This window comes from Mercenaria mercenaria, chromosome 13 (genome assembly GCF_021730395.1).
Source record: "Mercenaria mercenaria strain notata chromosome 13, MADL_Memer_1, whole genome shotgun sequence".
In the NCBI taxonomy this organism is placed as follows: domain Eukaryota; kingdom Metazoa; phylum Mollusca; class Bivalvia; order Venerida; family Veneridae; genus Mercenaria; species Mercenaria mercenaria.
The window spans coordinates 48,685,976-48,703,806 of record NC_069373.1 but is presented as its reverse complement, the minus strand read 5'-3'; the positions used below and the strand labels follow the sequence as shown (position 1 = coordinate 48,703,806).

The following is a 17,831-nucleotide window of genomic DNA, read 5'->3' as shown; positions in this document are numbered from 1 at the left end:
AGACATGTTTGTCGTGATATAAACTGTACTGAGTTGTTTCGCCGTAAAACCAACTTCAATTCATTTTAACTCAGTGACGTTCTGTAGTTGAAAGTCTCATTCAGTGAAAACTAAAAATTCATGAATAAGAAAAGTGTTTTTATATCTTACTTTAGCAAGTCTTGATATCTATTATTTACGGTAGTGAATCCGTTATGGCTATCACCAATTTTCATGCGTTTTCAAAATTTTTTTGCTCCATGTGTATTTCGACATTCCACGTATTGTCACATTGGAATAAAGTTTGTTACCTGTCATTAACATACTAAATCAACCAGAGTCTGCAAATATTTTTGTTTTGTTGCATTCTACGCTTCCAAAGGATCACCTTACAGATTTTATTCTCTTCATTGAGAACGAAATGTGTTTCTTCGTTTAATAAAAATGCTTTAGCGATATTTTGCTGCGTGATGCCTCATAAAATCCTTCGTTTTTTTCCTTATGTGGATTCGAGACGCAGTCCGCCCGCTTAGCTCAGTAGGGAGAGCGTTGGTCTACGGATCGCGCGGTCGCGAGTTCGATTCCCGGGCGGAGCGTATGTTCTCCGTGACGATTTGATCAAAGACATTGTGTCTGTCTGAAATCATTCGTCCTCCACCTCTGATAACTCATGTGGGGAAGTTGGCAGTTACTTACGGAGAACAGGTTTGTACTGGTGCAGAATCCAGGAACACTGGTTAGGTTGACTGCCCGCCGTTACATGACGGAAATACTGTTAAAAACCGCGTTAAACCCAAAACAAACAAAGATTCGAGAAGCTTTAAAGTTCGTTATATTCTATCAAGAATAGCTCAGGCCTTTTTTATTACTTTGGAACATTAGCAACACCAGTGGAACTGGGAATATGTCATCGGAATTTGTTTAAATGGAGAACAAAATGAAACGTTACATGTTACATATACAGGTAAATATCTGCAAGTGTCGGATAGTATTTTCATAATTGATCAATATTATACATGTTCTTTACTTAACCTAATTACACATACAAAGTACCAAAACTATTATAACACAGCAAATCCTAAATGTTAACAGTCTTTCTCAGAATTTTCAGCTTTGAATTTGAGAGAAACATTTTTTGGTCTTGCTTTGGAACTGCTTCCTTTTACCAGAGGTTACTTTATAAGGGATAAATTTGGAAAGGGAGCGAAATTTGTAACATTGTTCTAATTCAATAATCAAAATTGCGATAACCATGCACAATGTACTGCAAAGAAAAAAATGTAAACTTTAAACTTTAAAAATTTGAACGAATCAGAATTTTCCAACGACCTAAGTGCAATAAACGTCGATTCACAGAAAATAGACAAGTTTGTGAAAGAGTTTGAATCGGAAATAGAGGATGTCCTGAATAAGCACGCTCCCCTAAAAGAAAAAATCTACAATTCAGAGAGCACCCAAACCTTGGTTCAATAAAAAATTTGCAACATCTAAAGCAACAAGTTAGAAAGTCCGAGTGTACATGGAGGCGTTATGGTAAAACAGATCAGTTTGAGTCGTATAAACAAGTAAAAAATGAATATAACTTTGAAATCAAACGTCAAAAGAGAAACACACTCAGTGAAAAGATAGAGAAAGCTAAAGGTGTTTCCAAGACTCTGTATGAATTGGTATCTGAGCTAACTGTACCAATTCTGAAAACCCACTGTCTCAAGGAGAGTCTAATAATTCATTGGCCGAAAAATTTGCTGACTTTTTCATGGCAAAAATCTCAAAATTACGTCAATCTCTAAGTGAATACCAAAACTTTGAACCTCAAGTAAAGGATATACAAAATTTAGACAAATTTACTGAATTGACTCAAGCTGAAGTGAAAAATCTCATCAATGAATTGAATACTACGTCTTCAGAATTAGATATTTTGCCAACACGTATTCTGAAATCACATGTAGATGAAGTTCTCTCTAGTATCACTAAATTCGTGAATCTCTCATTACAAGAAGGTGTTTTCTCTGTAAAATACAAACAAGCAGTTGTTAGACCTCTGCTAAGAAAAGCAGGTCTTGAACTAGAACTTTCCAATTATCGTCCTGTGAGTAATTTATCATTTCTATCAAAACTTAGAAAGCTGTTCTTTACAGATTAAACAAACATGTAAATCAAAACAATCTTTTGCCTAAGAACCAGTCTGCATACAGGAAATACCATTCCTGTGAATCTGCGCTACTTCGGTTAGTCAATGATCTTCTAAGTGGTATGGAGAAAAAGGAAGTCACGGCCCTTATTGCGATTGACTTAAGTGCGGCATTTGACACTGTCGACCACGGCATTCTTCTAGATGTCCTAAAAGCACAATATGGCGTCTATGATACAGCTCTTCAATGGGTAGACTCCTATTTAAGGCCTCGTACTTGTAAGATTAATATCAACAGTGTATATTCATCAGACTGCCATCTTGAATGCAGTGTGCCCCAGAGCAGTTGCCTTGGTCCTTGGCTGTATCTCACCTATGCTGGAACTCTTTTTGATGTCATTCCAAACTCCATATCAGTCTACGGTTTTGCTGATGATCATAATTATAGCAAGTAAAAGCTTTCGTCCTACATCTGTTATAATCAGTGACTGGATGAATAGAAACAAACTGAAAATGAACACTTTCAAACTGAATTTATTATGTTTGGTAGCAGACTTCAATAGAACAAATGTTTTACAAATTCCATTAACATTGCTGGTGATGATGTCAAACGTGAAAGCACGATTAAATATCTCGGTGCATTTCTTGACGAAACCTTGAACTTTAAAGATCTTGTAAATTGCAAATGTTGTACAGCCATGTTGAATTACCTACGAATTAAGAACATCCGAAAATACTTAACAAAAACAGCTACTGAAATTATAGTTTTTGTCTCTAGATTTTCACATCTGGATTATTGCAATGTCATACTGTATGGTGTAGCTAACTGTGAGGTGCGTAAGATGCAACGTATTCAAAACATGTGCGCAAAACTTGTCCTTAACAGGAGGAAATTTGACAGTTCTAAGCAAGCATTGTACCACTTACATTGGTTGCCGGTGAAAGCAAGGATTGAGTTCAAGATACTTTTTTTCATGTATAGCCGGCACACTGGCAGAGCACCTCTGTATTTAACAGAATTGCTTACAGAGTATATTCTTAGTAGACAAGGTTTACGATCGTTTGAAAATTCTGAATGTCCTTATGTTGTTCCATACAACAAGTGCAAAACATTGTCAATGATAGAAGTTTCTGTACTATTAGTCCAAAACTTTGGAATGAACTGCCGTTAGAACTACGCAAAAGTAAATCACTTGATACATTCAAAATAAAAATCTTAAGACACTGTATTTCAGAGATTTCGCGGCATTGTTTTAAATGTTTATCATGCGAAAAACAGCAGGTGATAGTTCTTAAATTTTTGTAAAAGGTTTTACATTTCAGCATTTATATCTCCAATGTTTGTTTAATAAACGCACTTGTTGGTAAGGCTCTATGGGTAGGGTAGTGTGTAGTATTTCTTTCTTAAATAGTATATAATGACACCATTAACGGGGGTGGTGGGGGTGCGGGTTGTTGAACCTCTATATGCAGCTCGTCTGGACGTACCAGATGCTTTAAGCACTGGTATTGGCAATAGGGGTAAATGACCTCAAGGGGAGGGATGCGGTCATGACTGTTTGTTACAGTAAGGCTGTTATTATTATTATTGTCATTATAAATATTGTTATAATAACTATCATTATTATGATTATTATGTACAACGCCATTGAATATATCATTGTATAAAAATAGGCATTTAATCAAATTATTCAGTTTCAGTAAAGAAACTACACGTAAACAGACGGTTGCAAAATCTATTTACTAACTATACTCGATCGCATTTTGGCAAAACGGAAAACAAATTAAACGGAAGCACATCAAAACTTTATTCTGATGTAAGCATATTTTTACGAACAAGTGACTACATGTATGCAGTGATCAGCAAATTATTTATTCATAATGCACATGTCCAACTTTGTTGGTAGCACATTTACTTTAATAAATAGTCAAAAGACTTGACTTTTCTTCATTTTGAAACTCCACTCAAATTTCATAAGCGTTCTCAAACTTTGACAGATCTCAAACTTTCTAAAGTAAAATTATTTCTTGACTAAAAGTATTAAATTGTAGATTTCTAGGCTACCTTGCTAAGTAAGTAAGGTATAAAAACCTCCTATTTATTACATTTCTTGGCAGCTTACAAATAATTGACTCACTGAAAGGGATTTCGATGATATGATTAAAAAGCTGTATTTCAAACAATAAAAAGGTCTTTATAGATCTGACTTTTTGAAACACGTTTTGGCAAGTGTCCGAAATTGTTCAGCATAGATGACTAACACAACGAGGTCAGAAACAGACCTGTTGCTACTTAAAAATACAAACTAAACTGTTCTCGTGTAAACCTGTAGAGTCTTGTTTTCATAAACTAGTGTCTTTATTTATACCGTTAACAGCCTGAACGTCGTCAAGTGCAATGCTTTTTTCTTTATGTAAATGTTTTCTTCTTGCACTAGCATTGGTTGTGTCATTAGTTCGGATGTATCCATTTTGTTCTGTATCACTTCGGCAGAATTTCGGTGTCTGAGATGATGGTAGATCTGTGTCTGATGGATCAGTGGAACTCGCTTTGAGCATAGCAACCACGCAACTTAACTGATCTCTGTAATGGAAATGTTTACAAGTATTTTCTTATGAAGAATACGAAAACTCCGGTGTACAGACTGTATAACTAAATCTAAGTATGATGTAAAATACAATGCAATATTGATAACCATAATACACTCGTAATACTTTTTTTAACTGCTTTTTTGTGAAAAGGCATATATTTTTTTATCATAACAGAAAATACTATTTTGAGAAAAATCATACATTTTAGGCTAGTTACCATACAAATAAAAATTATTGCTTTTCAAGAATTTTTGAAACACTCCAGAAGCTTTTATTAAGGATACAAAACTACTGTATAGATTGTATTTCATATCACAATTTTTGATGAAAGAATAACTATATATACAAGGCGACATATTGCAAACCAATTTAGTTTTTACAAAAAACAGTTTAAACGTTAAACTTACTGCATATTTCGCAAAGTATTTTCCTGACGAACCAACCTATGTTGAATGGTAAGGAGGTTCATTTTGTGGTTATCTAAGGTGTCCCAGATGTCTTTGACATACTTGTTCATTTCATTAAGCGGTGGAGATTCCCATTTTGTAAGCACATCTTTCAAATTTTCGATATCTTTATACGCCTTGTAGTGAAATCTTCTAAAGTTCTTAAATTATATAAAACAATGAACTAAAACCAATGGTAAGTTGGGAACACTGACTTTGGATTTCGAAAAAAAAACAACCAAACGATATCACCTAAACATTTCACAGTACCTGTTAAGGCTACTTTAATGAGAAAAGATGAATAATTAAAGTACTGCCCCCATGACAGACTAATAGGAATGTGATATTGACCTTAGGGTTATCTGGGATGCGGTAAAAGCTGACATTGCACCACCTATGGCATTGTGCTTATTCCTTACCATCCCCTTAAAGAGTTGTATAACGCTTCGCTAAAATTTTAATCATAGACCTTATGAAAATATGTTAAAAGTCACTAAAGGAGAAAACAATCCCTCTCAACTATTATCGATTTTTAAGTGTTTTTTTCTAGCGGTAAATCCGATCGCCAAACAGTTAACGGCACTTTATACAATATTCCCTGTCTGTGACGTGACAGCGGTTCCTTCAAGCTGAGAATCATGTATAAAATGTAGTTAAGCTTTAGAGTATAAAAAATTACATCTAGCTGTAATATAAATCATTGTTAAAGAAATAATGATGGGTAAAACTGTTTGTATCGTTATTCTATAGTCATTACCTCTATGATCAGTTTTGCTTTATGTATTTAGACATATCCAAAAATGAAAAGGATTATGTACTTTCTATATAATAATGGTACAGTAGACATAAATACTTGAATATTACAATTGCATGCAGCGTTGTACACAACCTTAAAAAGTGATTAAAGAAACGTCTACGGTCTTGTACGTATTAATTTTGGGAAGCTGGTAAGTTTTAAAGTGGAACAAAAGGTACACATAATATAAACTCAATTTGATATGACATACTTTAAACTTTAAAGAGAAAAGAGAGAAAATAAACATAACTCGCGTAAGCGCCAGCCAACAATCTTTCGTTACCTCAGTCACAGACAAACGCCCAACACTCACCCTTCCAAAGAAGAAAGTGTTTAACTCAACCCTGGCAACAATCCATGCTCTGTTGACCTCCAATCCTCTTTGAGCATCCTGCTGGACCTTTTGATATGTATCAGTCAACTGTGCAATGAGGATGTTGAGGAGGATGACGATACACGTGAACAGGAAACATAACATAAATATAACGCTGATTTTCCTGTAAAATAACATAATAATGTGAAAGGGTCTTCGTTACACACAGAGCAAATAACTGCTCAGTTATGACGCCCACAATTAAAACAAATCATAATAGTACGATATTGATTATTTTTTAAATGTGCCGTACTTATAAAAAGTATTTTAATTTGATCACTCATTTAAAGTGTAGTAATGTTAGTACTTATCTGAAGTGCAGCAATTTGAGTACATATTCAAAGTGCAGTAATTTGAGCACTTATTGAGTATTTATTCAGTCTTGCAATTTGAGTACTTATCTAAAGCGCAATAATTTGAGTACTTACCTAAAGTGCATAAATAAGTAAAAACCTTCTTTAAAGTGTTATATGTAATATGTGTAATGAGTTATGATTTAAAGTTCAGTTAATTGAAAAGATGATGTTGTAATTTAAATACTTCTTTAAAATGCAGTAATATGAGCGCTTACTTAAAGTGCAGAAATTTGACAACTTTTAAAATTATTGAAATTTCATTACTGATTTAAGAGTTGTTTTTTTTTCAAGTGAAGTTCACCATGAAAGTAGAACATCTGAAATAATTTTATATAAAATCGCAGATATTTGACACAAAGCATATAATGACAAAACAATACTTGCAAACGAAACAAACTATATCCAGAATAAACCTACCCATATCCGTCGTCTCCAGTGTAATCAACCACGGGTTGAGCTTCTGTCAACGACCGAATGCCAACAAACAATATTCCCCAGAAAGTGCTGAAATTAATTTAAGACATAAACTCCTAAACTACTGATTTTGTAACGTTTATGTCACATTAGCGATATCACCATATCCTACAAACGTTTTGTATGGGTGACATGAGAGTAGCTTGATAAGAGCCGTGTCATGACAAAACCAACATAGTGCGTTTGCGACCAGCATGGATCCAGACCAGCCTGCGCTTTCGCGCAGTCTGGTCAGGATTCATGCTGTTCGCTTCCAAAGCCATTTGCAATTGGAGAAACCATTAGCGAACAGCATGGATCCTGACCAGACTGCGCGGATGCGCAGGCTAGTCTGGATCCATGCCTGTCGCAAACGCACTATTTTGGTTTTCTCATGGTGCGGTTCATATATTTCATAAACATTATTCTACTGTACTGTGTTCTTACATTCCACCGCCGTAAACCAATTCATCTTTTATCATTTAGTGTATTGGAAAGCAGCTAATTTACATTTCATATTTAAGTCTAGTTTGACAGAGCAAATCATATTAGGGTCGTTATCTATTATTGTGGCAATTATGCATGTTGGCAACAAAAGTTTATAAAGGCCAAGCCCTTTTAAATAAAATGTTTAATCCTTATTTATACTTTTGAATGTATAAACATTCAACAGTTGTTGGGAATACTACCTTGTCTCATTATGTGTATCCAGATCTTTATCACCCCTAAGAGACAGAAAGAATGACACACTAAAGGCAAGCAGGATGACGAAGAACACAACACCAAACTGGATGAAATCATGAGCAATAATTCTTGCCAATATTTGAGTATACGCTCCAGTTTGTCTGAAATATGACATAGATAATACAGTCTAGACATATATTTTTGTAATTATTTAGCACAAATTTCAGGATACAATTGACTGTACAATTTACATACTTGCCAAGTTCAATTGAAATCCTTCCTTTTATCAAATCAAAATCTTTAAGGCTTCCGGTGCTGAGTTATTAATCAAATCTTTCAAAATATACCTTGAAACACATAAGGCAACCAGGCAAAACAATACCAGACGGATTTACTGTTAAAAAGCTAAAATGTTTTTCGGTGTGACATAAAACCCAACGAAAATAAATATAAGTCTCAGCTTTGATGTACACGGACTTTTATTTTGATCCTAAGAATGACCTTGCTAAAAAATACACGGACATTGACACATCGCTTTCTTTATCACTTTATTAGAAAATACAGACACACAATTAATATAGTTACCTAAATACTGCAGCAAATTTGAAAATCCTTATTGTCCAAAATATATATCCAAATGCAAACACATGCCACTGTACATTGTTGTGTGTAAATCTCAAAGGGACGACAAATACCAGCAAAATTGCCGAGGACAGTTCAAACCAGTTAAATGTATCATGAAAATATTCTAGCTTGTGTCTGAAAGAGAAAACAAATCAAGAGGGTAAGTGAGTAAGTTGTATACAATGACAAAATTGGTTCCGTGTATATTGAAAATATTTCGGTCTATGTCTTAAAAGGAAGATATAAAACGTGTCGGTTGACAATTAAATCAGTTTTTGGTATATTTCATTCGGTGCCTATAACACGACAAAATAAAAGCGAGAAAAGTCTATGTTTTGTGTAATCATCCCCTGCATACAACACAAGTGATATTTAAAACATGTTTAAAAGAAAACAAACTGCAATAACAGTAACTTGCAAATAAGAATTCTTCTGACGTTTTTTTCTTGTAATCAGCAGATAAAGAAGATTGTCGCAAAAGAAGAAAAGTTCAACAAGAATACATTACTAAAGGTTGGCTACTTTCTAAGGTGAAATGTCAAATGAGTGTAAGAAACAATACTGATAAATATTAAAGCGAATCAAAGTGAAAGAAGTCAAAGTAAGAAGTCATTCATGTAGAGAACTGTGGGATGATTCATTTAGTTGTGATGTGTAGTCACTTAGATACTACTTGCAAACAGACGTTTTCGTAGAGAAGATGTCTAAATACAAAAAGGGGTAAAATTTCATGACAATAATAGTTACAATTATGGAACCTCTGTCATTTGCCATTGGCAAATACGTTTGTGTCGTTTCATTTAGGTTCATTAAGGAGTAGTTAAATTATGATTTTAGGTACTGTGATGCATGATACTAAATCGCTGACAACAGTGAAAGTATAAAAAGTGGTATAATTTCATCAAAACAATATTAGGAATGACATGTTTGAAATCTCATTCAGTTGTGGTAAGTAACAGCTGGGAATAAATCAAGAACACTTGTGACATTAGTCACAAGAGCTAAGAATAAAACATCTAACTATTATTAGTGTTATGGAAATATTGGGATCATGACAAACTATTTAAACATATAAAGGATGTCGAGGAAATCCATATCAGGCGAGCGCGTGACTCGGTACAATTCGACTACGCTACCGATGTATCAATGATAATCCATATCGGGTATTTACAAACCTGATATGGAATATATATGGTCAGTTGGTGATGCTTCTTGACCAATACAAATGTCGGTAATTTGTAAGAGGCAAGATTAATACAATTCTGATATTTATGATCTGATTAATGGAACTTCGAGGAACAGTGTCTTTTAAAAAATAAGGTATCACAGTTATTGAACTGACTTAGGCAGCTATGGGATTTAGAAATCACAGCACCAATTCTATGTGACTTACCGTCTCAACTGACTAATTTCTGTAGACAATGTTTGCGCAACCATTACAAGGGATAACACTTCGAACACAGCCCTGGATGTTTGTAGAGGACCATTATAAACATCAGGCTTGGGTGTCGTCACAGCCACGATAGCGGAGTATGTGATACAAAATAGTCCAATAATATACAGAAAAGAATTAAGTCTGAAATGGAAACATGTATTGATGTTCAAATAGATGGCTTTCAGATAAATTACTAATACACGCATGTGTTGGAAATTTAAGCTCGAGGTTTTGACTCCGATATTTTTGACAGTGCCCTTATAAGTGCAATCATACATTCTCCAATCCTCTTTTAAAAATCTAATCAAATCAGAATCCTCTTTACCGTTTATGGTAACAAGGACCTTTGGGAAGTTTTAATTATGCGAAAATTGACATGCCTTTGGATATACTTTGATATATAAGACTCGCTTCATACACTTACTCAAACCTCCTTTTGGCATACAGCTTCCATTTTCTTCTTGTAAGCAACCTCACTGCGTCATGGTAAACAATGTTCTGCAGTGAAAGATGTAAAATTTGCGCACTTTTTTCAAACTGTTTTTCAAAACTGAACTATTTGTTTCAAAAGGTAAGCATAAAACAACGAAGCATATTCTGTTCCTATTTAAACTATTTTGCGATTTCACATGAAAGGATTAAAGATTCAATCTGTGTCATAATACCAACAGAGCATGACAAATGTTATCCCAAGTATCGTTACTTAAGAAAAAATATATCTCATCAGTGATTTGTCGCTGAATAAATCACTGTTTGGAGTTCAGATGCGAAGGAATTATATCACGAGGGCGCAGCCCTCGTGATATAATGCTACGCATCTGAACGACAAACAGTGATTTATTCAAGAGCAAATCACTAAATGAGATATATTATTTCGATTTTAACAGGTTACTAAGGACTTTAAGGTACATCCTTGTCGGCATGCATTAAATATTTGCCCGTTTTCAATCGGGTTCTTTTCCAGCGCGCCGCTACGCCGCTTGACGCTATGACGTAATAATTGTGACGTCAGAACAGTGAATTGTTGTTTAATAATTCACTTTTTCCAGCCTTCTTTGTTTAATAGGAAAATTAATCGGATCGTGTTAGAATGTTTGTTTTTCTTTAATAACTGGTACCATAACGTGAACAATTTAATGCCACTGTGCCTATCACATATATATTAAATCAAGTAAACAAGCAAGGTATTTTAGAAGAAGCTAGTAGTTAATCTGACATCTCTAAATTCATTTTAAGCATAGCAAATATATGTTCATGTATACCTTATTACCCTGTTTAGCAATAACTTGAAGCTGTGATCTTGACTTTTCAATGAAATTGCTGTCTGTAGGTGTCCGTCCGTCTTCGTCACATTCCAGCAGATCGTAAAATACTCTCAATCTATCGGTGGAACCTCTTGTCTCTATCAAGCAGTCAAGTATTGATAGAATCGTTTTCTATGAAGGCATAGATATAAGATATATTGTTTAACGTTTTAGCTACTTACGATTTTTGAAGCAAACCAAGACATTACTTGGTATATGGAATAATCAGTTCGAGTTGTTAGGTAGATATGTGGTCAGAGATTATTTTACTAGGTATACAAGAAATATTATGCCCACAGTAACAATATGGGGACTGTTATTTGCCGATAAGAAGGAGACTATAAGGTAGCGTTTATTACAAAATCGGCTTACAATACAGTAACACATTACTTCATTACATCAACACGACGCAATAATGACACGACAGAATATTGACCATGCAATTGAACAGAATGTCATGTCGATCTCATGGTAAAAGAATTTCGTTAATAACAGATAAAGTTAATTTTGTTCAAGATTTCAATACACTGCCGCTACTTTCTTTTCGATATTCTGTCAATGTTTGGTCGGGTCAATTATGAGTCTTGCCATCTTTGTTTTGTCGTGCTCTCTAAAGGAAATGGCCTGGGTCTAGCTGCTTTATGAGCCCAGCAACAATAAGTTTAGTAAAATAAATCCTACTTTTCTGAAGGAGAGGTTAAGTACCTGCATACTGGTTTCTGTAAGAAGCAAATCATGAATTGAAAATTCGGCAACACAATTTCCATGCGAGAGAAATAAGCCACGTACGCTTAAATATAAAGAGAGGTACACATTGATATTTTTAATGAACATCTATCTTTTTTTTTGAAACAGTGTTATAAACAAAGTCTTGATGAAATCAAAGACACAGCTGACACTCATCATGGAAACTCCGAGACAAATACTAGTAAGCTGTAAGTTTTTCAATTTCGTTACATATGAAACATGTTTGCGTTAGCTGCTTTTGAACTTAAGAGTTGTCGTAAGCTGTAAAACCAGCTGGAACAGACAATGTCCATGTTCTTGTTACATTTTTGCTTTAGGAAGAGTTTATTTCGTGAAATTCCTACTATTGCGATATAATTAAAACATGATGAAAGGACAGTACACTGACAATGATATGATGGCGATGGTAGGCTTACATTCTGCCATCTAATTATTCTACTTTTTCACTTACTATTATACCATAGATTACTATCATAACGTCGCCAACCTATCATAAAACTTTCTATATTTTCCTACTATATATATCCTACAATATTATCATCACTATATTATCATCCTATTATCACAGTCATTCTGTCTTATAATCGACCGCCATTAAACTATTTTACAAACGACTGTGTTGATGCCAAGAATGTCAACTGTATGAAGAAAACAGTATAATTATTTTATATAGATTTTCTAGCGTTAAAGTTTTTAATGCTGACTTTACTTACAATGCATTTGGCATATATGCAAGCAGCAATGCACACATGTCGTCATTTTTGTTGTCCATGGCAATTTTCAAAGGTAGAGTGCCATTTTTGTCACGCGCTTGTGGAAGAGCATCATTATCTAGTAATTTTGTAACAACACCTGTGTAAATAAAAATTACATGTTAGTTTTCTCTGATATATTTAGCAAAAACAAAACAAGGCTTTATTGTGACGTTATCCAAATGTTGTCCCTGAATTAACTGGTATATTATCAACAGGATACTGTAGTTTGACATTTTACTTGATTTGTTGCAGAATCATATCAAAATGAGCCGCACCATGAGAAAACCAACATAGTGCATCCGCGCAGTCTGGTCAGGATCCATGCTGTTCGCTAACGCTTTCTCTAATTGCAATAGGCTTTGAAAGCAAACAGCTTGGATCCTGACCCGCAGGCTGGTCTCGATCCATGCTGGTCGCTAATACACTATGTCTGTTTTCTCATGGTGCGGCTCGGGTGGGCTAAGGAAAAGTTGAATTTGATTTGACTATATCGCTGCAGGATAGGTCACATTAGCTTCTCTTGTACCGCTTAAAACCTCAAAATGTGCATACAGAACTTCGCGTTTTAATTTCGCTGGCAACTGGAGTTACGCTATGCTCATAAGAATTCATAATAAACCATACCTTTAAGATTCCTGGTGACAGCATGGTGCAAAGGCGTCTTCAAGTCAGAGTCTGTAGTAGATGTGCTGGCACCCCGGTTTATCAGATTGTTTACCAGCACTGAGATCTGTATTCAAAAACGAGAACAAGCTGTACTACCGGTATGACGAAAACGTACAGCAGGTAAGATGGAACGTTTGTTTACAAAAATGCAGTGCTCTCAAGTCAAAACGGATCTCGTGGAACACATAAAAGGAAGAAATCACGCAAGGTAAATTTGCAATGCGCAAAAAATACGCCAATATTGAATACATGGTGGCGAATGCAAAGTCGGGAAAATTGGAATGGACATACAGAACAGTTATTAATATAATTGTCTGAGAAGCAATTACAGCATATAATCTCATAACTACTTCCAGTTTGAATAAAAGGATGTATAAATAATGAAATAAAATTTGCTGACGTTTAGGACAGTGTGTTAGCATAAGTACCGACAATGATTCCACTCACCTGTAATCATTCAGATTTTCTTAGGGCTCTAAAATATAGAACTTACCTTTGATTCTATCTTTATATCAGAAATTACATACAGCAGAGCTTTGTCCACACCGCCCTTTTGTCTCACAAGAACATCAGTGAACACTTCCGTTTCCGCTTCTTGTCGACCAATCAGAAACGTGTTTGTTTTATGTGTTACCTTAAGTGGAAGGGGGAAAGCAAATTACTAACGTATAAATATTGATGGATGTTTTAAAATCATGCACGATTGCTACTTCGTAAAGTTCAGTTAATGACAAGCAACAATTGAAAGTCGATTTCTTGTGCATAATTATATTGTTGTAACAAACAGTTGTGGACGGATAACGTAGTGGGCAATTTGTGCTAATGGACTAGACGAGCGACTAAAATCCATACAAAATGCACTTAGTCTTTTAATTTAAGCACTCAAGGATACATTGAATACAGACAGCAGTATGTAAAGGTTAAACCAGTTTAAAAATACCACCATACATAGCATTAAAACTACTAGATTAAAACCACACCATTCGCATTTTCTTTCGAACTGGGAATATCCACGATTTCCGATTTTGTAGCATACTTAACCATAATAATTAATGGTTGGAACATTATTTCATATTTTCATTTGATTGTAGCAGTCATATATTTGCAAATTTTAACTTTGTGCTCAGAGAAAATTCGATAGCTTGTAGTATTTAACACTATGGCGATATAAGCTGACGGGTCTAGAAAGTCTAGAAACTGGCAGCTGCTGATTTTGGTTTTCAAGCATAGCCGATAGGAATTGCCTTGTCGGAACCTCAGGTTTCTGTGGGTTAAGCGTAAGTATTTTCTTAGGTGTATTCGGTTTATTTTGACGTCATTTGCCCCTGTGTAAACAATATCAAGTCAGCTTCCTACATAAGGCCAATAGTCTTGATCACAACAGACGCTCATGTTATTCTATTCCACTGTATTTCAAAACAACAGACTTGGCAGAAGTGAGTATCTTCAGTGGCGCTGCGAACGGGGTGGCAATAACATGGCAACTTGTCAAAACTGTTTTAGTACTTACTTCTTTTTGAAAACTATCAGATGATGTAGCTTCACCAAGTTCTACTGCTAATGATGCCACAGATTCTGCAGTAATAAGGGGATTCCTGTCATCATCTGCCAGTTATTACGTTCAAGTATTAAATATGTCATGTTGATGGCACAAGATCTGTACAGCAAATATAGAGCTGTATTTGCTTTTCTTTCCAAGATGATGGTTTCATGGTTAGGAACAACACGGTAAGGATATGTTTATTTTCATAGATCTACTTCAAATATGCACATTTTTAAATGTCTTTCTAACATCTTGTATGTATTAAAGTTTGCATATTTTTCATTTCAGGATAGTCTTCAAAGAATGTATTAGACCTACGTAAGTAGTTCATCACTCTGTCTACTATAATCCCTTACATTTAAAGTTCTCAAACTTGCGGGTTCGTATCCCGTTTTTCATGTATTTAAAAACTGAGCTGTTAATGGTTTTCTTGTAAGACGTTATAATTCTTATATTGCTTAAACATTTCGGTAAACAAAAACAATTAAATGGTTAACTTACAGCTGAAGAAATAATTTTGACTTTTTTGATTGGATCATATTATAAGATATCTAGAAACATTTCAGTTTATAGTTATAATAAATATTAAAAGGAAACAGTCATTAAACATGTATTATATTGTATATATTTGCTGATTTCAAACTGAAGGGTTCTGGATCATGAATAGAGGGGCAATAGTTTTAATATGACTGGATGAAACTAAGTTGTAACTTTTGAAATTTATGTGCATATGACATCTATGCTTTTTAAACATATATTCTAAATATTGCCAGGGAGGATGTAAACCGTATTTGTATCAGATATCTAAAAGTGTACTAAAAAGAGAAAGTGTTACCTTTTTGATCGAGGATCAAGACTTCTGATTCGTCAATTCTTTGCTGTTTCTTTCTCCACATGCCCCCTCCGGTTTTAAGGATTTTATATGGTCGCGACATTGCTCCTGAAAGATAGAGTAAGGATTTGTTAGAACCTTCTTTAAACATGGTTTAATGTTGATATTTATCTTCAAAATGTGCAAAGTAAGATCTTTACCCAATAAACTGACAGTGTTTATTATACATGTTACACGGTATCATTTTCACCCGAGATAAATGCACAGGGCAAATTCCTTCAGATTCGCTTATTTTGTGTTTATCACCAGTATTCAGTTAAATACCACCAAGTGATCAGGATGGGTTTCAGTTACTAACTCTGTGTGGTTACGCTGTCAATGTTGTAGTCTAGCGTAATATAAACCGTACATTTAAAAAACCACATCCATAGTTTTTCTCTTTTTATCAGATCGCAATAAGGAACATTAACCAAATTTTTGCACATTTACATTTTATATCTTATCCTTTCTGCTCGGTTATATTCAAATTTCATAATTATCGTCAGGATATTTCATATCAAAATTTACGCCCAACTTTTCGCATAAGAAACATAAAAACCATGAAAAATCTAGTATTATACTTAGCCTTTATAAAGAATACATTTATAATGACAACAATACTTAAACAGACCAAGACGTTTAAAAAGACATATCATAACTTCACATTAGCTAGTTGGACTTGTTCCTATCAACTGTGGAATTGCTGAATTTCACTCTTTAAGAAAACATTGGATTTTCTTTAATGTGTATAATTTAAGTTATTCTATCTAATTCGATAAAAATTAACATTAATAATTTTGCTGGTTTTAAAACAATTAATTTGCAGGAAATGTCAAAAATAAGACAAATGATTTGTTTTGATATTTTTCCAGTGGTATCTTTATGGTAACAAACATTACAAAACTATGCAATTGAAACTTTCGAATCTTCAACAAAGTTATTAAACTGGACTTTGCTTTTTTTTTACTACAATTTAGAGCTAAATTTTCCATTTGAAATGTTTCACTATTAGATTATACGCAAGTGTATTTCGCTCATGTGTAAAATGAAATTTCAAACATGCGTTCAATATGATATTTTTCAAACGAAAACGTTCTAAACAATTTAAATATTTTGAAAGAAAGGTTATTAATGATCAAATGTTGAAAATTTGAAATAAACACCGATCTAGATTTTGAGATATCCGACAACAAAAAGTGTGCGATTTTAAATGTATTGAGTATATCGTTAGTAAAATTTAAGAAACAGTTTATAACATTAACACCAAAGTTGGAGCGCAGAGGATTTACTAGCTACAATGAATTTCACTTGGATTGCAATTGTATTTCAGATTCACAAAGATTACAAAGAATTTAACATACATTAAAATGCATTTCACAAACACAGACTCGTTCCGAAATATTCACCAGTTGATAGATTCGACATGTTTAGTATTGTGTGCTTAATACTGAATGTAGTATTGTTGAATCTAAGCAGAACTTACAGCCACACAAGGAATACGAGTATGAATACAAAACTATTATATCAAGGGAATCGTCAGTGTTAAAAGTTTGGTATGGTTTGATTGATAAATACTGGTATTACATTGATAAGCTTCCTGCCCAACGTTCAATTTCATAACGTGTATTTAAGCAGAGAATAAACCGGTGGTAGATTAAACCAGTTTCCCTTGGTTCAAACTTAAACTGATATTTTATGATAATGATAAAATTACAGCTGAACCTGTCCTAATGACCACCTGCATTAAACGGTCCGTCAGCTAACATCGCACAATTGACATTTTGTTATAATTTCGACTTGTCTTAAGCAACCATATGTCTTCAGCAGACAGATTGTACTGCGCCCGTGACTGACTGAATTATACAGGTTTGACTGTAGAGCTAAATTTCTTTCTTTTTTCATACAATAGTTACTGCGTGACTAACACGATAGATAGCGCTTATAATAAATACATATTCAAAAACTACTGGCCAATAACTGCTACACTTTGTTTTTCTAAATCTCAAACAGAAATAACATCAACAAAGGTCCAGCCCTTTTACAGATGTTGTTTTTTTGTTGTCTAATACAACTTTG

The 17,831-nt window shown here is 34.2% G+C and overlaps 1 protein-coding gene across 1 annotated transcript; it reads right to left on the bottom strand.

The window, feature by feature from the left end:
* Positions 1-3,918: 3,918 nt before the first annotated feature.
* LOC123530041 (uncharacterized) lies at positions 3,919-15,819 on the bottom strand. The gene is made up of 15 exons (XM_053521749.1): positions 15,720-15,819; positions 14,852-14,946; positions 13,835-13,975; positions 13,300-13,405; positions 12,634-12,772; positions 11,879-11,963; positions 11,132-11,305; positions 10,294-10,367; positions 9,828-10,010; positions 8,396-8,569; positions 7,816-7,971; positions 7,091-7,177; positions 6,258-6,441; positions 5,110-5,309; positions 3,919-4,694 (listed from the first exon to the last, which is right to left on the bottom strand). Exons 1-15 carry the CDS (start codon positions 15,817-15,819, stop codon positions 4,454-4,456), a joined length of 2,139 nt encoding a protein of 712 aa, XP_053377724.1. The 3' UTR covers positions 3,919-4,453.
* Between the last annotated feature and the right edge of the window lie 2,012 nt (positions 15,820-17,831).